The sequence below is a fragment of the Photinus pyralis genome, unplaced genomic scaffold (genome assembly GCF_008802855.1).
Source record: "Photinus pyralis isolate 1611_PpyrPB1 unplaced genomic scaffold, Ppyr1.3 Ppyr1.4_LG5, whole genome shotgun sequence".
NCBI classification, from domain to species: Eukaryota; Metazoa; Arthropoda; class Insecta; order Coleoptera; family Lampyridae; genus Photinus; species Photinus pyralis.
The window spans coordinates 42,587,885-42,612,524 of NW_022170596.1; the positions used below are offsets into that span (position 1 = coordinate 42,587,885).

The following is a 24,640-nucleotide window of genomic DNA, read 5'->3' on the forward strand; positions in this document are numbered from 1 at the left end:
ATGCGCTACTAGATTAAAAGTTTGCTTTTTGATAGGGAAAGCACTGATTTTTTAAGAAAAACAAAATACTATCGTAAAAAGAAAAGTTGAAAGTCGTCATTTTGAAATAATTCGCCCAATTGAAAATCTGATATCACCATCGTGTAGAGAATGTTCTGAAACATATTACTGGCAAATATTGTGAAAGTAGTTCAAAGTTCAAACTCGATTTTCTTCTTCATTTTATTTGTATCATGCTTGTTTTGAATGCTGGCTACAAGTTAGTGTTGCTACCTATTTCTACACCTCTCCATACTTTAACATCTAGGACTGCACTCCTCGTCCCTCTTGTATAAAGTCAATAATTGATTCTTCTCCTCGGTTGTTATTTTGAGTATGTTTATGTGTTAGTAGAAACCAAAAATAAAACTATTTATCTAATTAGAAAAACTCGATCGGTCTTTGTCCATTGTTTTCATCACATTTTCCCCATGTTTCCCTAGTAATATTATTGAAATCCTCTGTCCCTCTATATTTTACTATCCGTGTAAACTCTTCTCAGAAAACGTCTTTAATTTGCACTTTCTCGTCCTCCATTTTGCGACGCTTATTGATAAGACTCGTTCCATGCAAGAAAATTTTCTCCCCACACCTGAATCGTCCGCCACTCCCACTCGGGACGCAACGCCTACCGACAAACCAGTCAAGATTCGACCAAAATGCGAATATTTCCATGATTTATCCATCGAGAAGTCATGCAGGCGGTATCTTACTCCATATCCTACCACTCTGAAGCAAATCCCGTGGGACATTGACACTCAGGTTGCGATACTAACTACCGAATCACACACTACATGGAAAGATCAACTCCCCAGCATCCAGTTCGCCGTGTATCAGCTGCCACCTGTTACATCGCAGCATTCCTAACCTTTGGTAGAGAATTTCGGACTACGGATGATGTTCAATGTAACCTCCAAGGCATGATACGACACCGCGGTCGCACAAAGAAGCTAGAAGATTTTCACGTCCATGAGTAAGATGTCGCCCCGGACGGTTGCTCCATCCCAAAGGCTGTATGACATTGTGCATTTTCTTGTATCTTCTCTAATATCGTTTCTGATACAAGAAAAAAATGCATAGAGTCACACAACAAAGTTTCTTGTACAAGAGTTTGTGTTTTCTTGTAAAAGAATTGCGCCAATTTCTGCGCAAAAGTTTAAAACGCAACCTTCGACCATATGGGATGGGTTATGCGAATGTTTGTTACAGATCATGTCTAATTTGTATATCTTTTGAATACCCCTCGTATAGCTTGAAATTGTTTGTCGTAAATAGGTAGACTGGTTTGCAAGATTATAGCGGGACCTTGGGGATATTGTAATCATTTGTGGGTTTTCGAAAGGACATTTTAATTTTGCTGTGCGCATCGTATCGATTATGTCGAGTACCTATAGTATTTAATACGAAATTAAATTCGTTGTAATTATTAACATCGTCAAAAGCCGTTTAAAATAAAAATCGAAAAGCAGGCCGCTGTTTGTGCGGTAAGTTGGTTCACACCAAAACGAAGAGGGGTATTAATAATGCGAGGGTTTAATTTCCGTTTTATTTTAGGCCTTAAAGTTTGAAATAATTATTGCCTAATTCAGTTTGGGAAGCATCGGACGTGAATTCGCGGTTTGTGAAACAACCGTAGATCTTTGAAGGTTTGCCGCCAGTCACGAAAGAAACGATACAATAAAATAGAAGACATTTTCTATATCAGAAATAATAGTAAAAATTATGCAATAAAATGCATAGTGCCATACAGTCTTAAGGGGGTGGATATAACGCCATGCCCAACTAATAAGCTGCATAAGTTTGTTTTTGTTTGATTGTTTTGTTGTTATATATAATCATATAATAGTTAAAAACTCCTCATTTGGAGTATAAACAGTGTTAGTAGGTGTTACTATGGAGCCAATCAAATGCCTTAATATTCGTATCAAAAATACATAATCCTGAGACATTTTTTGTGCAACCAAACCGTGGTGCTTTAAACAATACATAAAGTTCATTATGGCACCCTAATTCATGTATTGTACCTTATTAGTTTAGATCTCGGTTTAGATTTTTGTGTAATTTTATTTTGACGATTGTATGTAACTTTTTCTGTTACTTAAACATAATAAAAGTTATTATTATTATTATTAATAGAGATTTGAATTTCCCGCTTGTAAATATTACATAAACTCACCTATGCCACTGTTTTCAATACCAATTCACAAGAGTTTCTCATCTAAAGGTGGTTTATCAATGGTGATATACTTACAAGGTTCACATTTGCGTTTTGAATAACTCCAATCGCAACCATAAAGCTGGTGGCACTGAATGCAATCGGTAGCCGAACACATGTTATACGGGCACTGTGACAGTGAACCAGCAGCATCAACGCTGCAAGTTTTATTCGCAAGGCACATGTTATTGCACCACTGACATCCGACCACTTGCACGCAAGTGGTACAGTCCTCCAATGACACACAATCGCTAGTTATTATGCTTCCGTCGCAAACTCTTCCTCGATTATCTTGAACTTCAATGCCTGCATCACAATCAATTAGTACACTTTATACATGACATCGTTATGATCTAACCCGCTTCCGAAACGACCAACGGGCACTGCGCCTTCGAATTATCATAGCAGATCTCTTGGTGTTTGTCATTTCCTTTGGACAGCGAGCAATGTCCGCAGCCGGGAATTTGTAGACAGTGATGCCTTTGTTCCCACAGAGAGCAAAATTCGTGAGGCAGTTGAATTTTCATAACGGAACAGTCGCTGTCGCTACCCCACCCACCCACAACGTACGCTGTGTTACCGTCCGGCTCGATTGTCATGGCAGGGGCGTACGTTTGTGTGGGCAGCGGACCCACCTTCTGCACACCTAATAAGATAGCAAATTCGGTGACTTTAAGTCAAACTGAAAATCATTTGAACAAGGTTTGTTTTTTGGCCATTTTCTATCCGTTGATACGTAAATGCATGTTGGAGCAACCTCAAGAAAACCAATAAATTTATATATGTAATTTATGACTTGCTGGTTGGTTTCTTTGTAGTTGTTCCAACTAAATGGACAGCCAAACGCGATGAATTTAAAATACGATATATTGAAATAAACGTCTTTTTCCATTGTTAATATTCATTAATCAATTAGCACTACTGCCAAAGCAATAAGTACGTAGACTCAAGTTTGAGGTCTAATTAAAAAAAAAAGGTTTTTGCTCTAAAGCGAGTAACTTTAGCGCTTTTCCATGCATTGATCAGTCTCACAAACGCCAAAGGCCATAGCTATGTGAACTATGTTTTTCTTTATTAGAAGCATCTATGGTTAAAGTTTTAAAGAAATGGTTTCATAAATAAGTACGTAGGTATTGGACAATCTGCGCATGCACACATCTAATTTTTGCGGTATGCAATATGTTTGCCTCAGAGACTTGCTATAACTAGACTGCGCTTAACGTATCTAAGGTGTTGTCGACACAGTATGCAACACACAATCCATCGCGGGGCAAAAATCGCAGAGATGATATGTAATATAATGAAATAAGCTGTTATTTTAGATGCTCCGTTCATTAATCATTCTCGTGATTAGCTCGAATTAGTGAACAGATAAATTTCTGTTGAGAATAAACCAATAAACTTAGGTTAACTCGTGCCTATCAACATGTACTCTGTCGATAAATTTTTAAATTATATGCTGATTTTCAACGGATAAAAGTTTAAAGGGCAAATGGATCAGAGCCATTCGAAGAGAAAAATTTACTCCCACCATAGTGCATTTGCGGGGAATGAAGCCGATTTTAAAAAGGTACCTACGAAGGTGTTAAACAATAATGCAATACCGAGCGTTTTCGACTTTCCCATTCACTTAAAATAACGTAGAACTATTATTCGACATCCTTTACCAGCAAGACAACGGCAGTACCTATTTGCCTATTAGGTATAGACGTAACTAAGTACTTACTGGTACTAAGTATATTTCAGGTTTTGTTACAAGAAAAATAGCTAAGTCTGTTAAATGTGTTCAGGTTTTTCATTCAATCCACACCACACCGCGTTGTAAACAAAATGGTTATCAGCAGTCTAAGAAAAATAAATAACAGTTACAGCCCATTTGGGTTTTTGGATAGGCATATATTGAATCAAAATCCGCTAAATAATCATATCTTACTACTTACATCTTTAGTTTTAAGAGTATATTTTCCCATACGTGTTCACCACCAAAATACACATATAAATCAAATTAGGACTAGAGTAAGGCAGTTATATACCAATTTAGTTCAAATAAAATACCAATAAATTCGATTAAAACAGTTAACAGCTATTTGTTACCTTTTTTTGCTACTAAAATTTAGAATAAACATGGCTAAAGCAAGCTGCAGAACGTACGTCTGCCCCGCGGTGAACAGTTGGTTGCCTATCCTATCTTGACAACAGGCGTTTATAGTAAAACCTACGTTACGCGCGGTCTAGTTATAACAAGTCTCTGGTTTGCCTTTACTAAAAGCATCTGTGATTAAAATTTGAAAAAATATCTTCATAAATAAGAAAGACTGCACATGCCCAGACCTGAATACGTTTACAATATGTGATATGCTTGTCAAATATTTTCTATGCTGACTGTACAATTATACCCGGCTTCATTTAATACCAAGCTCGTTCAAATCTGTCAAAAAAATTTTTTTATTAAGCCTCAAACTTGAGTGCTGACATTTGTAGCGATTTACGTTGAACCTCTACAATACAATCATGTCACCATAGACAATGCACTTACTGCATGGAGAAGAATTTGATTACCTAGAAAACTTACCTTCAGAAAGTAAATTTATCCACTGATTGCATTTGTAAGAATAAGCGTAAAAAGTGTCAGAAACGTTCCATGGCCAAATTCGCCCGCCTAATAAAAACATGTGAGTGTCTGTTGTAACAGTTGAATGAAAGTATCGTCCCCTCGGCTGAAAATCGGACCGTTAACACATGCATCGCGCACCTATATTTACAACTATACCAAACCAAAAGTGGAAGAAAATGTGTTGAGATCAGTCCAGGTACGGCTATCGTAGCTCAGCCTGTATAACTTATTGGATAACACCGACTGTTGCTCCATGTACTCATATCCGCCAAATACGTAAAAACTATTCGATGGGTTGTGAAAGACGGTGCTATGTCCGAATATTCCCAACGGCCCGTTTCCTTTGACATGCCACGAATGCCACTGCTCCTTGTCCAGTCTGTACTCCCAAACCTCGCTGAGGAAACCTTGCTGCGGTGATACACCTCCGATTAACACCAAACTTTCAACTGACGCATTTCGATACGAATTTAATGTGTGTCCGGCAACCAACGGCGGCCACTTTACGTCTTTCTCGATCTCCTTCCAACGCTGGTTTAGAATATCGAACTGCCAGAAGTCGTCCAATGTTCGATTCGGCGACGTCTTGGCCGCCTTAGTTAAACCGCCGTAGACGTATATCGCCTGCTTCGAGTGGACCAGATCGGCGGAATGGAAGTAGCGACCTTGCGGCATTTTCGCGTCGGGCGTCGAGTCTACGGTAACCTGCGTCCAGGTACTGTTGCGAGTATCGAACAAACGAATGTCGTTTAACGGTCCGTGCGATAGGGAATAACCGCCAAACATCCACAGAGAACCCCTCCGATCGGCCGCCAACGCGTGACCGAATCTGGGTAGCGTTTTTCTTAAATGTTCCAAGTTATCGGCGAGATGAATCGTATTGAATAGTTCGGTGAATACGATCTGTTTTCCTGATAACCTGTAACAATAAATGGTTATAACCAGGGTTGATTTCAACTGTCTTATTATCGGTTTCTATAACATAAGTTGGTAGATTTTAAGAGACCATGCATGTTTGTGAAGAGTGTCACTAGCTGATATGCCTTTGACGTTTATGACATAATCAACATTTGAAATCAATAGAATCTCTCCAGCAAAAAAGAACCTTGCGGATTGGATGCGCGATAAATACATAAGTATGTACAAAGGCTACTTAAACAAGAGAAAACATTGAAGCATTGAATTTGTTGAATTACAAATTTCTATTTAACATTCCATTGCTAATGTAACGTTAATTCTACACAGATTTTATCCTTTACCTTTAAGTGTAATTTGATCTATGTACCTAAATAAGTAAAGGAAAGTTCACTAGGTCATGGAAGAGATCATATTATAATATAATGTGTCTCGAATACCTATGATTATGGCTTCTGATAATGCGCTTCATGATAGAAGCCCCCTATAGCCTCTTTACGGAACTAAATAAGCGGTTAACTGTCCCATTTACTGTGTTTATCTAGTCATCAATAATTCATTGACGATTCATTAGAGTTCTAAATGAATTTGAAGAAATGCAAATATTTTGAAACACCACGTATAATTTATTAAAATAATTGCATTATACTCCCTGGAAACGCTTGTTAAATCAATATTATCAAGAGAAATAGTTACCATATCAACAAAATAACCTTAATCAGTACATATTGCACATGTTAGTGACAAATGTCATAAACGAAACATGGTCCAATTCGAAGATTCACATAAACTTCCATCGTTCGAGGAAAATACCTCCAAGCCCCAAAAGCAAACGCTTCTCTCACGATACCAAATACCTATTAATCATCTTGACTTTGCTTATGTAAAAGCATGCACGAACGCGAAAGAAATCGAAAGAATTTACAGAATCTTGCAATCCGGTGAAGAAGGTCATTTTCCGGACTTACTAAAAACAACCGAAGAAAGACTGAAGTTACTGAAACCAAACAGTAAGTACATACAAGAAATTTGTCCAGTATTGAAGGTAGACGAAGTTCCAAAAGAAGAATGGAATCGCCTATCAAATGAACTATGCGACTGGATGGAGGACGCCAACAAAAAAGACGAGGAGTTAAACGCGGCGAAAGTGTCAGAGATCAATTGTGATGTGGAGATACGCAAAACAAAATCGGATTACAAACCGGCAGCGCAATCGAATCCGAAACGAATCGCATCCACCGACTACGAATCTTGGGATAAATACGACCCGGAGACAGAAATATTAAAGATGGATCTGCGAGATGAAAAAGAACGAAACGAGGCACTCAAGAGGCAAACCAAGTTAAAACAGGAGAAGACCGTGCGTTTTAGCAATTTCGCAACTGAGGCCGAAGCAATTTATGAAGCGAATAGCGAAAGAGAACGCGGTAACGAGTGTTTTAAGGCGGGCGAATTTAAAATGGCCTTGAGGCACTATACGCAAAGTTTGCAGTGCAAACCAACCGCCTCCGGTTTCACAAATAGGGCCATAACATACATTAAGTTAAAAAAATTCCAACTAGCCATCAACGATTGTAAACAAGCGCTTAATTTAGATCGTCAATGCTTCAAAGCGCACTTAAGATTAGCCCAAAGCTATGAGGCGTTAAAACAGTACGAAGCAGCACTAACACATATCACTACTGCCGTACAAATAGATCCCAATAACACTACTGCGCAAGATATCGCCAAACGTTTAGCAAGCTATGGCCCAACTGTCAATAAAATAAGACTGACAATCGAAGATGTCGAATCTACTAAAATGAAACCATTGACATCAATCCTGAAATCTTCAACTGAAATTAGTGAAAAAGAAGTCATTTCGATTCCAGGGAGCAGCACCATGCCTCCACCGTTCTACGTTGAAGTACCCACCGCCGATCCCAAGGTGGTCGAGAGGGAAAAGCGAAAAATTCTTTCTGCACCACAGCTACTTCATATGACCACTATTGATCCGCCATCCGATGAGGAGCGTGACTGTGAATCTCGAGAACCTCTGGATCTGGATCAGGATGATTGCGCGATATCCGCCAAAGAAGGGTGTCTGAAACGCAGCAAATCCGAAACCGACATCACAGCCACTGGAAAAGGTGTAACGTGTGAAGAAGGTTCCAAAACTGACTTATTAGCTGATACGGAAAGTGATCAAAAGGTTACTTTTTAATTTTCCGTGCATATTTTACATAATTAATCTTTAAGGTTCAATGTGATGATATGGGTGGAAAAGGAGAACCTTACAGTCGACATCAAGAGTTTGTAATTACAGAGGAAGATGTACAAACGCCTTATATGTTTACAACGATATGGAATTCGGTAAAGAACGACACCACCTATACACACCAGGCAGAAATTTTGCGGAAAGTCGATTTTGAGAGAATCCACGAAGGTACTTTTTTTAATATAAGTAGTTTATTTAGAATCCGTCATTCCTCTTACTGATGCATTTATCTGTCGGATACCTTTATTGAACTTACCTATCAAACAAAATTTAACTAAAAGATGAAAGACCGAACTTTTGAATAATTAAACAAAAATACCGAGTTGGTACCCAACCAAATGCGTTCATTAATGCTTTGAGAACTCAAGGGCATCTTGATAAATGCCCCTACAAACTGGTTTATTTATTTTTATTTATTTATTTATTTACACCTCTCTTGTTTTGGGGCCTCAACAGGCATGCGCCCAATTACAGAGTGACCCGCATAATGCTATTTAGAGGTGCCTCTGCAGAAGGTGTTAAGTTGGTCTGTACTACTCCGGTATTTACCTTACGAATTAGGAAAACTGCAGGAAAACCTAATTCGGAGTAGCCGGTAGAATGCTCGGAACTGGTGTAAGGTAATTTCCATCTCCACCACAGATGAAAAATTCACCGCAACCCAGGTTCGAACACCCGACCTCCGAATTTATGCTTAATATAAAATATTGATTAGTAACGTTCCCCATCATTTTTATTAGTACAACACTTGATCCCCCCTCCCCCTTTAGATACAAAAAATATATAAAAAACTACACCATTTATGCAGCATAGAACATTTAAATGAGCGTTTTATAAAAAATTTGCTGTGGCTACCACAGATACCACCCGCACAATTCTGACTAAATGTATTTCAGTTCTTAGTGAAGTGTCCATAGAACATATGTACAAAATTCGCTTCAATTCGAAGCAGTAGTTTAGCCATAATATGAAAAAACATCAAAAATTGACAGTTTTTTGTTACTATGACACACTTGAGAGTACAGACAGACAGACCACAGCATCGAGATTTTGTTTGATTCAAATTCCTCGTGCTTTAAAACGTGTATTTGCGTCAAAAAATGGGGGGGGGGGGGTCATAAGGTTATTTTTTACTCCAATGCAATACCTCCTCCTTTACTAACGTGCGGGTGTTAAAAACACTAGGACTCTCACCCACACGTTAGTAAGGAAGGTATTGAGGTAAAAATGACCCCCCACATTTTTTATGGAAAACACGTTTTGAAAAGTCCCAGGAACCCGAATTAAATAAATTCTCGATGATGTCAGTCTGGCGGTCTGTCTGTACTTTCATTTCATCTGAACCGATTGGACTCAATTTTGTACACATATTCTTAGACATAAAAGAAAGGGCGAGAGCAAATTTTAAAATTGTTTTTATGGAGTAGTTCGATTAAAACAAGCTAGCTCAGCTTGATCAGAAAATGAGCGAGCAATTTACCCCCACAATGGCAATACACTCAACCAGGAAAGTTGAAACATTGTTGCCAGATCTATTGATGTAGGATTGTTCTATGAAACACCTTTGCTCTTTTGTGGTGGTATTGTGTGGGAAAGAAATGATTAATCTGGGGACCATTTCCTTTCTCGGCATGCTGGACAAATTTACTTAGCTTTGAGAATAAAGAGCTGTAGTGGGGTTTCCACCGTGTGTGATACATTGTTGTAAAGAGAAAAAAAGAGTCATCTCATGGCAAAAACCAAAATGGCATCCATAAGAGAAAATAAAGTTTCCTTGTGCGGTCATATTGAAAATAACTAAAAACGGGGATCCCATATTCGAATTCTTCATAAAAAAGTGTCTGAATCATCATGAAAAAATTAAAAACGAAAATCAATAATTTAAACATCCAAAATAGCAAGCGTAGATTTTCCCCTCGTTTCCATGAAAATAATGTTGTATTCTGTTCTGAACTTTATTTTATTTCGGGCTCCACGTCCCATTTTTTAATGACAGATCTCATTAGAATGCACAATGATTTGTTTCACTTTATCTACCCTTGCCATTACAGTGATCACTGATCACTTTATCTACTTTTAATGTTAAAGAGGCACTTAGCCTTCTCATTCACAGCTATTAAAATGTCAATTTAACATCTGGTCGATCTGTCACTATCTGCAACTCTACAGTTAAAGTGATAGCTTTATGATACAGTACCTCAATGTACGTTTGAAAAACTAATTTTTTCCACTCACATTCTTGCAAATGTACTAATAATGGCATTTGTTTCAGTAATCGGTTACAACTTGGACGAAGGTATGCTGAGCAGCATAATACAATGCCTTCACCAACACTTCATGGTTCCCAGCGAACTAGATAGAGTCAAGTTGGCTCTATCAAACTTCAATCGTATTCCACGCTTTCAGATGATGTTACTATTTTTGTCAGAGCATGACAGAAAATGCATAAAGCAACTAATGGAATTTTTAGATCAGCACGAAAGAAATTTAGAAAATAATGTAAAAGAAATTTATACTAATTAAATACATTTGTTGCATACTAACCTGATATCGCACGAGGCTCCTCCCCAACCGGCGGAACACAAGCAGCGGCCATAGGCGCGATCACAAGTTCCTTGATTCAGCGCAAAGTTACAATTGTTGGGGCAAATTGGGATATCACAATTGGGGCCGACAAAATCGTCGCCACAAATGCACTGGTCATGTTTGCATTGTCTTGGATATGTGCAATTGCTGCAGTGCAGTATTTTATAAACGGCACTGAAGCCCTCACCGGCAAGTCCTTGCTTATAATGGACAGTCAAGTGACCTAAAATTGTTACGACACATTAATCTGTTTAACTTACATTTTGAATGTCAAAACCTGTTCGAGATTCAACAATAGCAGTAGGAATCGTTTCCTCAGTACAGAGAGCTGCCGACAGCGCACTCTGGCTTCCCATATCGACTAACTCGGGTAGACCATCGTAAACATACACAGCATTTTCACCACACGTAACATTTAACTGACTAGAATTTACTTCTAATTGAATAATAACTGAACCGGAGTCCACGGACGGATTGATAATCCATAAACATTCTCGAGTTGGAGGACCTCCCCAGGGAGCAACGTATGCCTGTCGCGAACTAATTCCTTGCCCCTCGGACCCGCTGAGCATACCTCTCGGCTCGCATTGATAATAACACTGCCCGTTGTGCCGCGGATCGCCGTAATAATTCGTCTTGCAACGTTCGCAGTGATCGCCCTCCGTATTGTCTTTGCAATAACACACGCCCGTGGAAATATTACACTCCCCGAACTCCTCGAGACCGTGCCCGTTGCAATCACACTTGTGACACCCTGAAAAAGTTCAATTCTCTTAGCGTTTACCAGTAAGACCATGGAATAAGTTCTTTGGAAGTTTTCATTGTAGTTCTAGGGGTATACCACATAACATCGGCAAATTTGAGTAGTATTTTTAAAAGAGAGGGTATGAGAACAGAATTTCTATTTAAGTAATACAAAACTTACTGTAGTGTTTATACAACTGTAGAGCTGACCCTACCTTTTTCAGTGGTCGCGTTTCCGTAACTGCCCGACGTACAAAACTCGCAAGAATCGCCCATAGTCCAATCCATGCACTGGTCGCACTTTCCGATTCCTTCAGGACAATTGGAGTGATTATTGCAACCACAGTTAATGGAGCAATCCGAGCCTGTCCATCCTAAATCGCATTTGCAAGCGTAATCCGGCTCTCCTTGGCAGGTACCGTGGACACATACATTGTAGCAAGTACGAATGCACGAGGTACGACCGTCACCGATATACCCTCTTTTGCATTGGCAGTTAAACGAACCGTCTGTGTTGGTACATATAGCTTGCGGGTGACAATCATGAAGTCCGAGACCGCACTCGTCGACATCGGGGCAGTGGGCGTAAGCCCAGCGAACGTTTGAAATTCCCAATGCCTTAGAGCAATTTATTCTGGGATTGTTGAAGTCTCCCTGCACGCACATTCCTAAAAATATCTTTTACTTTATTAAACCTGTGCGACATTGGACAATTTTCTTGAATCACCTGTAATTGGATTTGATGAGTTATAACACCATCCGCAACTTAGCGAACTGAGACAGGTGGTACAATTAGAGTGCAAAGAACAAGATTTACATTGTTCCTGAGGTTTCGGTGCTGGCAGTAATCCATTCTCCTGCGTCGTTACCAAGGGAAACGCCTGATCTAGCCACTCCCTGCACAGCCCAAACTGATACTCGCTGGTATACACCGAAAAGCTGAAGCACTGTTGAGTTGTTTCGCACCACACGCACCTCCCTTTCTCCTCCAAACAGGACGTACAATCCGGCCTTTTGTAACAGGGCGTCGGACACTGATCTAAATTGGTCGCCGCGTTAAGAGCCCTTCCGACTCGCGAGCAACGCGCCTCCTCCATCCACCATTCGCACAAACCGGTCGTAACGCAACTGTCGCACGATATAAAGTTCGAGCAATTCGAACAGGCGCTGGGTTGCAAAGTTAAATATCTCCAGTCTCCGTCCGTCGACACGCAGCTGACGTTCTCCCTTTCTAGGCGAGACACGCACGTATTACTCGCCTCGCACCAGCCGCAGAGCGAGTCTGATAAACACTGCAGGCAGTTTTTGTATTGGTGGCAAGTGCCGTTTCCGTACGGTTCTAAGTATTCAAAGGTAAAAACCTGAAAGAAAGAAAAAAGTGCGTGAACGAAGTAATCGTTGCCACTTAAGAAAACCAAAGGGCAAATGGATTTAAAGTTTGGATTCAAAACATTGGAGGGGGGGGGGGCACACTAACGGAGGACCATAAGTGTCACCTTAGGCACAGCCCTCTAGTTTGTAGGTTTTCAGCTACAGTCTTGTACATACAAAATCATCCAACTCCAGTTAGAGGTCTTCTTGGAAAGAAAAGTGTCATTCACTACTTCGTGCTGTGTATGTACTGTACAGGGCACAAGAGGAAAATAAAAAAATGCCAATTTTAGAATCACCCTATATTTTCTTCGTGAAAAAAGATACAGAAAAATGTTTATTACAAAAGTTTCTTTAGAATGATTGTTGAATAATCTACCGCTTTCATAATAAGTAGGTAAACGAGAAAAGGCAAAGAAGTTATCGGACCTAACCTCATTTTTTCCAATGGAACACGCTGTATATTTTAATCTAAAAAGAGCATATTAAATTCTTTTCAAAAATATAACACACCAGGGAAAAATTAAAGATTTAAATGATTCAAAAAAATGCAATAAATATTCCAAAAGATAAAAATAATTTAAAAAGATTTAAAAAACGATCCAATTGATTAAATGCAAACTTAAAAAAACTTCAATTTTTTAATTTTTTTAGTGTTATATTTTTTTAAAGGGAATTTAATATGCTCTTTTTAGATTAAAATATACCGTGTTCCATTGGCAAAAATGAGGTTAGGTCCGATAACTTCTTTGCCTTTTCTCATTTACCTACTTATTATGAAAGCGGTAGATTATTCAACAGTCATTCTAAAGAAACTGTTGTAATAAACATTTTTCTGTATCTTTTTTACCATTTTATTTGGTATGTCATTTATTGGAATCAATAATGAATTATTTTGACATTTTGTCAACGCCTACTACACCAAAATGTTAATTTAATGACAAGCCTTTTTTTAGACTTAAATCGTAACAAACAATTTTTAAATTTTGGCGTAGTAGGCGTTGACAAAATAATTCATTGTTGGTTCCTTTAAGAGTCTTCTTTACCTAAGCGCAACTTTTTTACATTATAGTGTATACATGATTATAGCTGCAAGAGATAAGATGATATTCTTGCTTTGTCAACTCCTGTCTTGGTCCTTAGTTAGTTCCCACCGACACTGTGCAGCGGCGCCACTTGTTACACTCAAATTGTTGATTTACCGCCCGCCAAGATACAGACTTTATTTACAAAAATTATGATTTCATTTTTTGGGGTCATGTTTAGAAGTAACTTATCTAAAAAACTGTCGGTTTACTTTTTCCATAAATCGTCTTGATCGAGAGTAAAAAAATAAAACAGATTAGCGCAATAATCGGTGCGAAACATCTAATTTTTAAACAATCTGTATAAAAAAATTGTTTTTGTAAAAACAAATAGAGTTTTTATGGCGGGCGCTCTTATGGAAATTTACATTGGGTGCAGTGGGTACAGAAGAGTCTTAAATTACCTAATAAAGAATCATATTGTGTAATATATCGTTGTATTCGTAATAAAAAATGCTACTCAATACACTATGTACTTTATTCCGGTCCATATAAAAATACGAAGTTGATGATGGTTTCTTAAAGACGAAACTTCGCAATGAAAATCTGTGGGCACCATCTTGTAGAGCTTCCTATGAGGAAGTATTATTTTTTTGTCTTTTCAAACAGGGTCAGAAAAAAAAACAAATATGGTATTTTCGGTTTGTTTCGAATATTTTCCTGAACTTTAACTCAATATGTGTACAGGGCGAAACAAAATAGGGCATTTGAGAAACTGAAAAATATTATCCCAAGGGAACCGGTTCACGGACGTTACAACAAACGCAATTCTCTAATACTTACCTAGGAAACGAAAATTCAGAGAATCTTTGCACAAAAAAGATGGGAAATGCAGATGCTCTGAGCTGTCTACCTCTGAAGCTCGTGGACATCAGGCGCCAGTTTCCGAGGATGTCCTTATGTTGGAGAGCATTCCTGATTCTTTCGGTAAGAGAAGTGGCATCAGAGACACCGTTTTGTCGAAAGTTATCCAATGGGCTTGGAACGGTTGGACAAATAAGGGCACATTTTCAGTTAGAACATACAACTGAAATTAGCGGCTAATATCAGGATTGTTTGTTATGGGGTACCAGGATAATAATGGGTGATTCATTAGAAGTGATGATCGCTTGAATTTCGCGCGTAAACGCTTCCACTGTGAGACAAGCCTAAGGTTTTAGTGTTTTTTGCATTATTAAATTGACGGTTTGAATTTCGTTAGTAATTTTGTTCTGTCATGACTGTCATAGGTATAAGAAACCAGTGTCGCCGTTAATTGTTATGTGCCATTTTCGGTTTATTATTTTTTCCATTTTGAACAATTTTTAGAGTTGATGCACTAAAATATGTAAGAAACGTGACTGTGTCTAGTGTTCCTAAATCCTAAATATCCTACACTCCGCGTATCCAGGTATGATCAAAATGAATGGTTTAGCTCGATTCTATGTTTGGTTGCAGAATACGGACTGACTAATCCCGCGTCAAATTGACGCATCGACGAATAGTGTACCCCGGGCTTTACGGAAAGATCAGTAGCTGAAGTTCCGATGGGGAGAAGGTTAACCATCAACAAGGTTTTTCCCGATTTAAAGAGGAATGCCCCAGTCAGACCATTTAAACTATTGAAAGAAAAAGAAACTGATTACGCCAGGTCATTTGTGCCCAAAAGTGACGTGCAAACCGCCTTTATTACCTCTCTCGTAAAACTGAAGCCTCTAAAGCATATCCCACTGATTTTTTTCATTCAACTGTGTCCGCATACCAGAATCTTAAAAGTCAAACCATTCCAAAAAAAAGTTGAAAAATCGAAATGTTTACCACCAGTTTGGCCCACTTATGAGAAAGCCCGGTTTTTCATTTCCGGCCTCATTTTGACCCCTCCATCGTGTTCTTGACCCCAAAAAAGTGGGTCCAGTGCATTGAACTGTAAAAATCGGGCATTTTAGACATAGAATGTCTCCCTTTCGGTCCATTTTCAGGCTTGGCAACAGGCAGAAACGGATTCAGCGGGGTCCAAATACGGGAAAACCACAAAATGCATTTTCTCAAAAATAGTCCTGACTATATGGGAATTCCCCTTTTTTCCTTTGTATGGCAATGCTTTACAGAAGTGTAATATAAGTACATACCTCGGTACATACTCTTCTCTAAATGTCTCTTATTATGCAAGGTACTCAACAATTCCACGCCACCGTTCTAGATGTTGTCACCTTGTTCTAAGTTTGATTATCTGTGGCATTAAAATAAATTAAATTTCTCTTTTGCATTGATTCAAACAAACTGTAAGTCCACCTCAGTTTTCTTCAACCTTTAAGGAAATACCAAGATTCATTCACCTTTCCCATTCTATTAATTGACTCAATTCGAGTGAACTAATAAATAAGGATGTCCCACAATTTGAATAAAACATTGAGAGAGCATGAAACGAATTTTGTTAAACCAACTCCTTCCTACACGGAAGGTTATTTTTTATTACATACGTGAATATATTTCATATAATAAATATAATGCACGTAGTAATGTGACGTACATAGATTAGTCACAGCAAAAATTTAATTGAATTAATATTACTAATGATTTCTGTTACTAAGCATGACGTTCCAAGCATGTCACTTCACGCATGTACGTCAGTTTTATACCTACCTATCAGGCGCGAAAAAACTTACAGCTATCTAGCTTACACTTCTAATTAGTACAAATTAAATTTGACCTCGAGAAGTGAAATTAAAAAAAAACGAGAAAAACAATTAAAAATTCAATGTCACAAACAAGTAATTCCTGCGCACATTTTATAATACCTGTGGACTTCGAATGTTAGACAAAATCCCAAAGTTAATTAAAACCGTTTTTGTAATTTCCTAATTTGAAATAAATAAAATTTGAGAATGCTTTGCACGGTAATGAACATGATTTTTAATTATTGACCATTTACTGAAATTTAGTTTGTACAAATTTTTGAAACTCATATTCGTTCCGAAAAAATTCATTTAAAATTAAAAAATGTAATGAACAAATAATTTTATCTGTTCCCAACGATCAGAATTGCAAATTTTGATAAAAAAGTTTCTTAAAATTCAAGAATTTTTCTAGTTTTGATTAAATTTTGATTTTGAATTAGAGCCACGCCTACTCCTTTTGAAACTAATAATCGTCTTACGTGTTTCCTCATTTAACTCTAAAACATGCGACGACAGATAAATTAAAAGAAAGATGCAAGAACTTGGATTCTGTTTTTGATACCTTTTGATTATTTATTTAATCCGTAAATCTGAGCCCGTTCGGTAAAATTAACGAAGTTTTTCGGACTTTTTTCTGCTTTTCCGAACTTCGGTCACAATTACTAAGGAGACGGTTTGAGATTTTTACAAACGAATTTCAGTGCATCGTTACTGTTGTTGACCTGCACCAAAAATAGTACATTCAACCAATTCGATAATTGTTTTTACGCGACGTCAGTGGAGTGCGTACACCTATGCTAATATCTCTCAATTCATGCTCCATTTTCGATGAAACTTTAGCAGAGCCAGCCTGTTTTAATCGATTACATCTCGAAAATGGGGTTGTGGTGGGTCTAGACCAGCTCTACATGAAGACGGAGTCAAACTTCAATCGTTTATCACTCAAGAACGGGGTGTCAAAACCAGATGTTCTTAAAGGGACTGTGGTAGGCATAAACGAGTTCTACATTACAACTGGGTCAAATTCATTACCTATTTGTTAAATTATTGCCCTACAAGAACAAAAAATACTCCATTTAGTAATAACAAAATGAAATACTGAACTTTGAAGTATGAGAATTATTTCTATTTCATAGATGTCTATGAGAGAATGTAAAAAACCGTTTCCTTTGCTTTTTTTATATCTCTCATGATAATGAAACCAAGAATGAAACTGTACACTTTTCAAGAAGCAGTACTATTCGGTTTAAAATTGATATGTAGTACCCTATGGAATATTCAAACAAAACAGTATCAGAATAAGTACAATTTGATCCATTGGTATAGGGTTTCAAGATCACAGTACTATGCATGGCAAATAAGTCACCTTATACAAAAAAAAAACAATCGCACATCAGGTTATCAAAACATTGAAGGGTTATCCCTCAAATACATGTGCAAAGTTATTCACAATTATGGTTCTTGGGAATCTGCCTACAATTTTATTGTTCGAAATCTGTTAGAAAACTGATAATCACCTTGAAATCAGCCTTTAGCAATTGCTCCATTCGTTTGCTGGCGTATGTATGCAATTATGCATGTACCTCAAGATCTCAAAAACTGTTGGGATTTTTAAAATCTTTTTTATAATCCAAACGACTTATTTAATATTTTTTAAACTACCCCCACCACCCCCTTAAGCACTTACCCATACTGACGTAAAAATCTTAAAGTACCCTCGAAAATACCCCACTTGTGATACCTCTCTGGAAAACTTATTAAACAAGCTTTTCACTGGTCATACACAAAGTAAGGTGAACCCAAAAATAAACTTTTTTTAATGTAGGTACATGTATTATTGAGGGTATTATCTTCCATCTTGTTCTTATTTGTTTATTTTTAAAAATCATTTCTAATTAACACATTATTCGAACACTTTTCAATGTAGATTTCGAATATGGCATCTCGTTTTTAACAACTTTTAAGATGACAGAGAAACTAGTGGCAACTTTAGTTTTTTTATGTGCGCCGTTTTGGATTTTGACATTTTGAGATTACTTCTTTTTTTCTTTTTACAGCGGTATATCACACATGGTGGTTCAGTATCACATTTTTCCGAAAAATACAATCTTTAATTTTTTGGGAAGAGTGCTTTGGAAAAACAAAATGTTCTTTTATTGTGAACAAAAGTTTGACAGTTGGCAACGAACTAGTTGTGTTGAGAAAATTCTATTTTCATCTATTTTCATCTGAACACAATTGAACCTTCGTTTTGCAAGAAAATTATAATTCAAATTAGAACAAAATACATAAGAAGAAATAATATTTTAGCAATAAAACTAGCACAAACGTAAATGACAATGCTTGACATTTTGTTCACAACAAAAGAACGTTTTGTTTTTACAAAGCACTCTTCGCAGAAAAGGAAAATTGTATTTTTAGAAAAAATGTGATACTGAACCACCATGTGTGATATATCGTTGTAAAGAGAAAAAAAGACGTAATCTCACAATGTCAAAATCCAAAACGGCGCCCATAAAAAAACCAAAGTTGCCACGTGTTTCTCTGTTATCTTGAAAGATTAAAATCGGAATGCCATACTCGAAATCTCCATTAAAGTGTCTGAAAAATGTGTTAATTAGAAATGTCTAGTACAATTAGTTTACCATGAAAAAGTTAAAAATGAAAATCAGAAATTTTCGTTTTTTTGCTATATTTTCAAAACTATTGAAGATATTATAAATTTGTTTTTAGATTATTATTCAGCACGAAAATTCGCAATTTTACCCTCATTTAACCAAATGTCTATCTCTTAAGATCAGCGAGATCCCCATAGTAGCCCTCGAAAAATGGGCACCGTGTATAATATACAAATAAATACAATCAATAGACAAAGATTTCCGAAAATGAAAACGAAATTTGACATTTTCCGTTTTTCGGTGGTATCTCAGTTATTTTCACAGATTTTCAAAAATTTCAAATGCGTTTTTTTAGTCACAACAAGGGGAAACTTTGCCCCCATTAACCATCACTATATCTATCACTGTTACGGACCCCAATGGTGAACCATGAATTTGAACCACACTGTACAACCTTCAAAAATTGTGCTACGTTTTATTACAAAAAATGTCCACATTAACAAACGTTTTTTTTTGTACTCGTATCTGGTTTGAGCTAGATAGCTGTTCTGTCAAAAATTTGGCACCTGGTTTCAGTTGAAGTAATATTTCATAACAACGGATTGTAGCACTGTTTTTTTTATGTTCAGTTGTTTGCATGGCATACCTGATTTATTGTAAGTAAAATTCGTTTGTGGTCCATAATTTTAAAAACAAATAAACCATTGAAAAGAACAACAATGATATGACATCACATAGATACGGCTTCCAGTAAAAAAATTATTTCTACGCCACTGCTTTCGGCGTGCAACTGTATAAAACATTGCATTTAGAATTGATTTATCTCGCATAATACTAATAGTAAAAGTCGAATTTCAGAAAAACATTCTTGTTCCATTTATAAATAGTTCGTATTAATAGGCTTTCTAAGTAAGCACCACACACTTGATTTAAAAAATATATGGTCAAGTCATCACACTCAATCGAATTCCCAAATCCTTTTTTTATGTAACCGCAACAAGGCCATTTCTAATGTGGAATATTAATTTTGCTAAACACAATTAAATTTTATTTACAACGTTTCGCTCACGAGGAAAATTTATTTTTAAGCATATCAGCAAATCTGATTTTTAGAATGATTTCGCTTCTTTACCTTCCCTGTTAAAAATAACTTGCTGGCGAAATTATGAAAACAAATGCTTGGAACAAGCATGAGCACTCAGTAGGGAAATAGTAAATCAAAACACAAACAAAATCGTGTTTTAGAAATGGAGGGGTCTTCGTCGGGCCCGAGCCTACCCTACGAATTGCTTCCTCCGTTGTCAGGGCCAGAATTAAAGATTGGGCGACCAGTCAATTCCATGCTCAGTGGCCACAAGCAACCGCACTCAGGCAGTCGAAGATCTTTTTAACACGGCACCTTGGCAAACTGAATACAAGCCAGAATAGTGTCCTCACAGGTCACTGGATGGACAACTATCACCTGCATAACATTGGGTTTGTGGAGGAACTCACGTGCAGACGTCATTAGAATGCACAATCATCTGTTTCACTTTATCTATTACAGTTAAAGAGCGACTTATACTCATTCGCAGCTATTAAAATGCCAATTTAACATCTGCTATAAAATAAACGAAAATATAATTTTTTTTGTTGGGCATATTTTCCCTCTCGTTTTCCCTCTTTAGCAAATCAAAATTTTACAAATTACAAGTTCATCAAGAGAGCCGACAGAATAAATCGGGTCTTAAGATCAGAAGTTTGTGCGCTTTAGTATCAGTAGACTTCACAGTGTAAAATAATAAGGTGTATGAACCTCTCTACCTTTGGTATAATCATGTATTTGGTCTATGGTATAATATAAGAGGCAGTAATAAATCTGCTTAGCTATCACACAGAGTGGCGTCATGAAGTTTTATTACCAAAATCACGACCGCCCGCATTTATTTATATTTTCAAATGTTTTAAATATGGATATATTTTTCCGGAGAGAAAGACAAGACTCCAGTAGCAAAAGTGTGATAGACTCTCGCATAGACTGAGCCTACCTACTTTTGCGTTGGACGACCAAGACATTGATTCACAATTAAGGAAGCAGAACATACTGCTCTATCTATTTTACACGGTGGCAAGGGTTCAGACTCGGGTTCAGTTTTGTTGGCAGTATGACAAAGTTAAGTTGCAATATGTTAAGTGCCTACCTTTGGTGTTTCTTTATCCTGATAGTGCAGCAGCTCCATCTTACTTTGCTGATGAGTATTATAGGGTCCCAAACTGATAATTTTATGCGACTCAAAATCCACGGAAACTCTATTAAATTCCGATTCGGGCCAAAAGATTTGAGGTTGGCAATGCTTCTGCTCGGCTGTTAGGTTGGCGAGCAAATGTTCGCCGATCTTCAACGAGGCGCTACTGTAGCTGACGCAAACTTTCAACATTTCCTTAAATTGGGGCGGGGGATGTAAAAATCCTAGCAGTCTCGCGACCATTTCTCCGCCCGCAGTTGGATCCGTCCGTAACCAGGATGTAGTAGGGCTGTTAAAATCGACCTACGCAATCTTTTATAAAACTCGCACGCCCACAGTGTGAATACTTACAGTAGTCGCGTTGATAATCCCAACATGATCGGGCTGGGTGAAATTAACCGGATAGTAGTATTTTAGGAAGGTGAGACCTGGTCGACGGTCAAGTTCCCGACAAAGTTCCGCTTCTAAGACTTCGGTGCCTTTGGAGCCCCACCAGCCGGGCACTTGACTCGGGCTATCCTCCCATAACCCGCATATTCCGTAGTTGTCGTCTTTGTAATGACAACGTGCGTTTTGTACACACCAAGTGCATTCGCTTAGTCCCAACTTAAAAGCTGCCGATACCAATGGTTTCAAATACTGTTGGGATGGCCCGTGAATTAGGCACGAGTGGCAGTCTCCCAAGGCTGGACACACACCCGGACATCGAGTTGTCTGTAGGTTGGTGGTGCAATTAGCGCCGATCGTTCGTCCGTAGCACATTTCGTCAGCAGAACACCACCCGCATTCCGGATCAGCGGAGCATTCTGCGTAATTTCTGTGTCGGTGGCAGGCGATTTCCGGGTCGTAATTTTCCTTTTGGTGTGCTGCTATCATTGGGGGGACGATGTAAGCGAGCAGATCTCCGTTTACGTTGCCGTGATATCCGCCGACTAGTAAGAGGGTGTTGTCGTGCCGAATACTGGCCGAGTGCGCAAACACCCCCTGTTGCTTGGGATAACGAGAGTCGTTTGTTTTGCCCAGAATTTCCGGGTTGACCCACGTGTGACAGCCTAAGTGGTAGAGGTACATTTGATTGTCATAGCAAATTTCTTCTTTGTTGTGCCGGTGGGAGTAGCCCCCGAAGATGACTAAGTAGTTGCCCATTATGTTTGCGGTGTGAAAGGCTCTTTCTCTGGGTACGAATCGCTCACGTAAATGCTCCCGCGTGTAATGAATTTCGGTCCAATGCTTGTTATCTAATTGAAAAACCAGCATGCGGTCGGACAACTTTGAAAACCTCGCAACTCCTGCCATAATTCCCCCGTAAATTAGTAGGGAGTTGGTTGGTGGATAGTAAACGGTTGTATGTGCCACGACACGCACATCCAGTATTTTGCCCCCTCTTGGTATTATTTCGTGCCACTTCTCATTTGCCTCGGGTAACAATTGAATGCTGAATAATTTTGAAGAAAATTCTCCATCCTCGGTGCTACCCCCGAATAAATAAATTGTATTTTCAACGCACGTCAAAGTGTGCCTTGTAAGAGAGGGAGGTTTTACATCAGAAAACTGTGCTCTCACTTCCCAACGACTAGAATAAACATCATACAACCACAGATCATTTGTTAAACTACCGTTATCTAATTTGCCTCCAAATACCACAAATCCACGGGTGACTGCGCATGCAGCGTGACCATAACGGGCAACGGGCCTGTGATAGTCTGGTGACCGTGAGTGAATTTGATTTCTTCTGACTGTGGTGGAGTTATCATTAAATGAGTATAAAAGATTGCGCATAAATGACACACGAGAATTCAACCCCCATTTCTGTTGCCAGTCCGGGCCAGCTTGCTCGATCAATTTCGCCATGGACCCCGGCTCGATCGAACTTACCAAACTTTTATACGGCAACACTTGTCCCAATTCATCCCTCCACGTACTATTTTGGAAATTATAAATTTCCAGATTGCTTAAAATATTATTTAAATCGTACCCACCGAAAACATACAGAGAGTCGGTTTGTTCCACGTAAACTGCGGTATGAGCTGCTCTAGGCGTAAAACCGCCTTCTGAGTGGGACAGCCAGTGCCACTTGTTACCGACATTATCGCCGTCGAATAAACTACACGACTGTCCCGAATAACCGCTCGTGCAAATACACTGCCCTTTGTCACACCGACCGCGACCCTCGCGCATTCCACAATTCTCCGGGCACAATCTATGCGAACAATCCGACCCGCCCCAGTCCCCCTCACACACACACCGATTGTTGTAACACATACCACGCGATGAGCAATTATTTGGACAATCCGTAATGAAGAACTCCGCACGAAAACCGTCAAGCACATAATTCGTATCACTATACAGCAAAATCAGCATGTACCCGGATGATGCAACCACCTGCTGAGGATCTGTCTTCCCGCTGAAACTTCCCAGTAACGGTGAGTGAAAGGAATCGCCGTCATACACAAACACATAGTCGTACGAGCACTCGGTCCCCATACTACGAAAACTCAGGGTAATAAACTTATTGCTACTGTTCGCCTTGATCAGCCATTCGCAATGACTGTCCTGTGTATAATTCGAGCCCAAAGGACCGTCCGTAATAATCCCCCACGAGCTCGTGAAAACCCTTCGAGATTTGTCACAGGGTACCAGATCGACAGCCGCATAACTAACCAACACAAAAATGCACACTACAATTCCTGTTTGCGAAAAATTAATTATTTGTGATTTCATATTGTTATGGAGCAAGTAATTGTTACTGTGTAACAATAACCTTGGAAGTCCTCATTTTTAATGTTAGTACTAATTGTCGCTAATGTTTCCATAACACTTTTCACTCATAATCACTTTCAATTTTCTTTCCATTCCACTAATCGAACCGCGATCAATCCCTTATAATTTAAATCCGCCTCTACACAGCTGATCACCAACCTTCACATTTGACGTTTCCTGGCGTTTTCCGAAAGTTTCATTTTAGTAAACCTGGGGGACTTCGTATTTGATAATATAAGGGTGGTACGCATTAAAACGCGTGAGGTTCGACAGAGGAAAGAAATCAAACGTATCAGCATAATATTGTCTCACTTACGCAAGTAATGGAACATGTTGAAAAATGGAAATCGTAAGTCGTAACTTTTCAGTGCTGCGAAGTATACATTAGGCAACACATCAAACCGCTCTTTTCTGGATGTATTCAATTTCCAACAATGGCACAATTACTAAATCTTCCAGCTTTCACCTGTAACTTACAGGCTGTAAGTTTCTTTGTATTTCAACCAGTACCGTCGTGTCGTTAACATAAATATCTATAAAATTATTTGTATTGC

At 38.4% G+C, this 24,640-nt stretch overlaps 2 protein-coding genes across 2 annotated transcripts in view; one reads left to right on the forward strand and one right to left on the reverse strand.

The window, feature by feature from the left end:
• The window catches only part of LOC116171119 (multiple epidermal growth factor-like domains protein 8), a 33,812-nt gene extending 9,377 nt beyond the window's left edge, over nt 1-24,435 (reverse strand). Inside the window, exons 1-10 of the mRNA XM_031487803.1 lie at nt 21,678-24,435; nt 21,282-21,629; nt 12,098-12,731; nt 11,586-12,038; nt 10,904-11,380; nt 10,585-10,849; nt 5,025-5,787; nt 4,827-4,971; nt 2,613-2,900; nt 2,291-2,560 (exon numbers count right to left, since the gene is read on the reverse strand). Coding sequence (XP_031343663.1) covers nt 2,291-2,560; nt 2,613-2,900; nt 4,827-4,971; nt 5,025-5,787; nt 10,585-10,849; nt 10,904-11,380; nt 11,586-12,038; nt 12,098-12,731; nt 21,282-21,629; nt 21,678-24,047 — 6,013 coding nt within the window. The 5' untranslated portion in view covers nt 24,048-24,435. The remainder of the gene's footprint in view (nt 1-2,290; nt 2,561-2,612; nt 2,901-4,826; nt 4,972-5,024; nt 5,788-10,584; nt 10,850-10,903; nt 11,381-11,585; nt 12,039-12,097; nt 12,732-21,281; nt 21,630-21,677) is intronic.
• On the forward strand, nt 6,524-10,588 carry LOC116171121 (sperm-associated antigen 1). The gene is made up of 3 exons (XM_031487806.1): nt 6,524-7,974; nt 8,022-8,208; nt 10,313-10,588. Exons 1-3 carry the CDS (start codon nt 6,547-6,549, stop codon nt 10,561-10,563), a joined length of 1,866 nt encoding a protein of 621 aa, XP_031343666.1. The 5' UTR covers nt 6,524-6,546; the 3' UTR covers nt 10,564-10,588.
• Nucleotides 24,436-24,640: the final 205 nt, after the last annotated feature.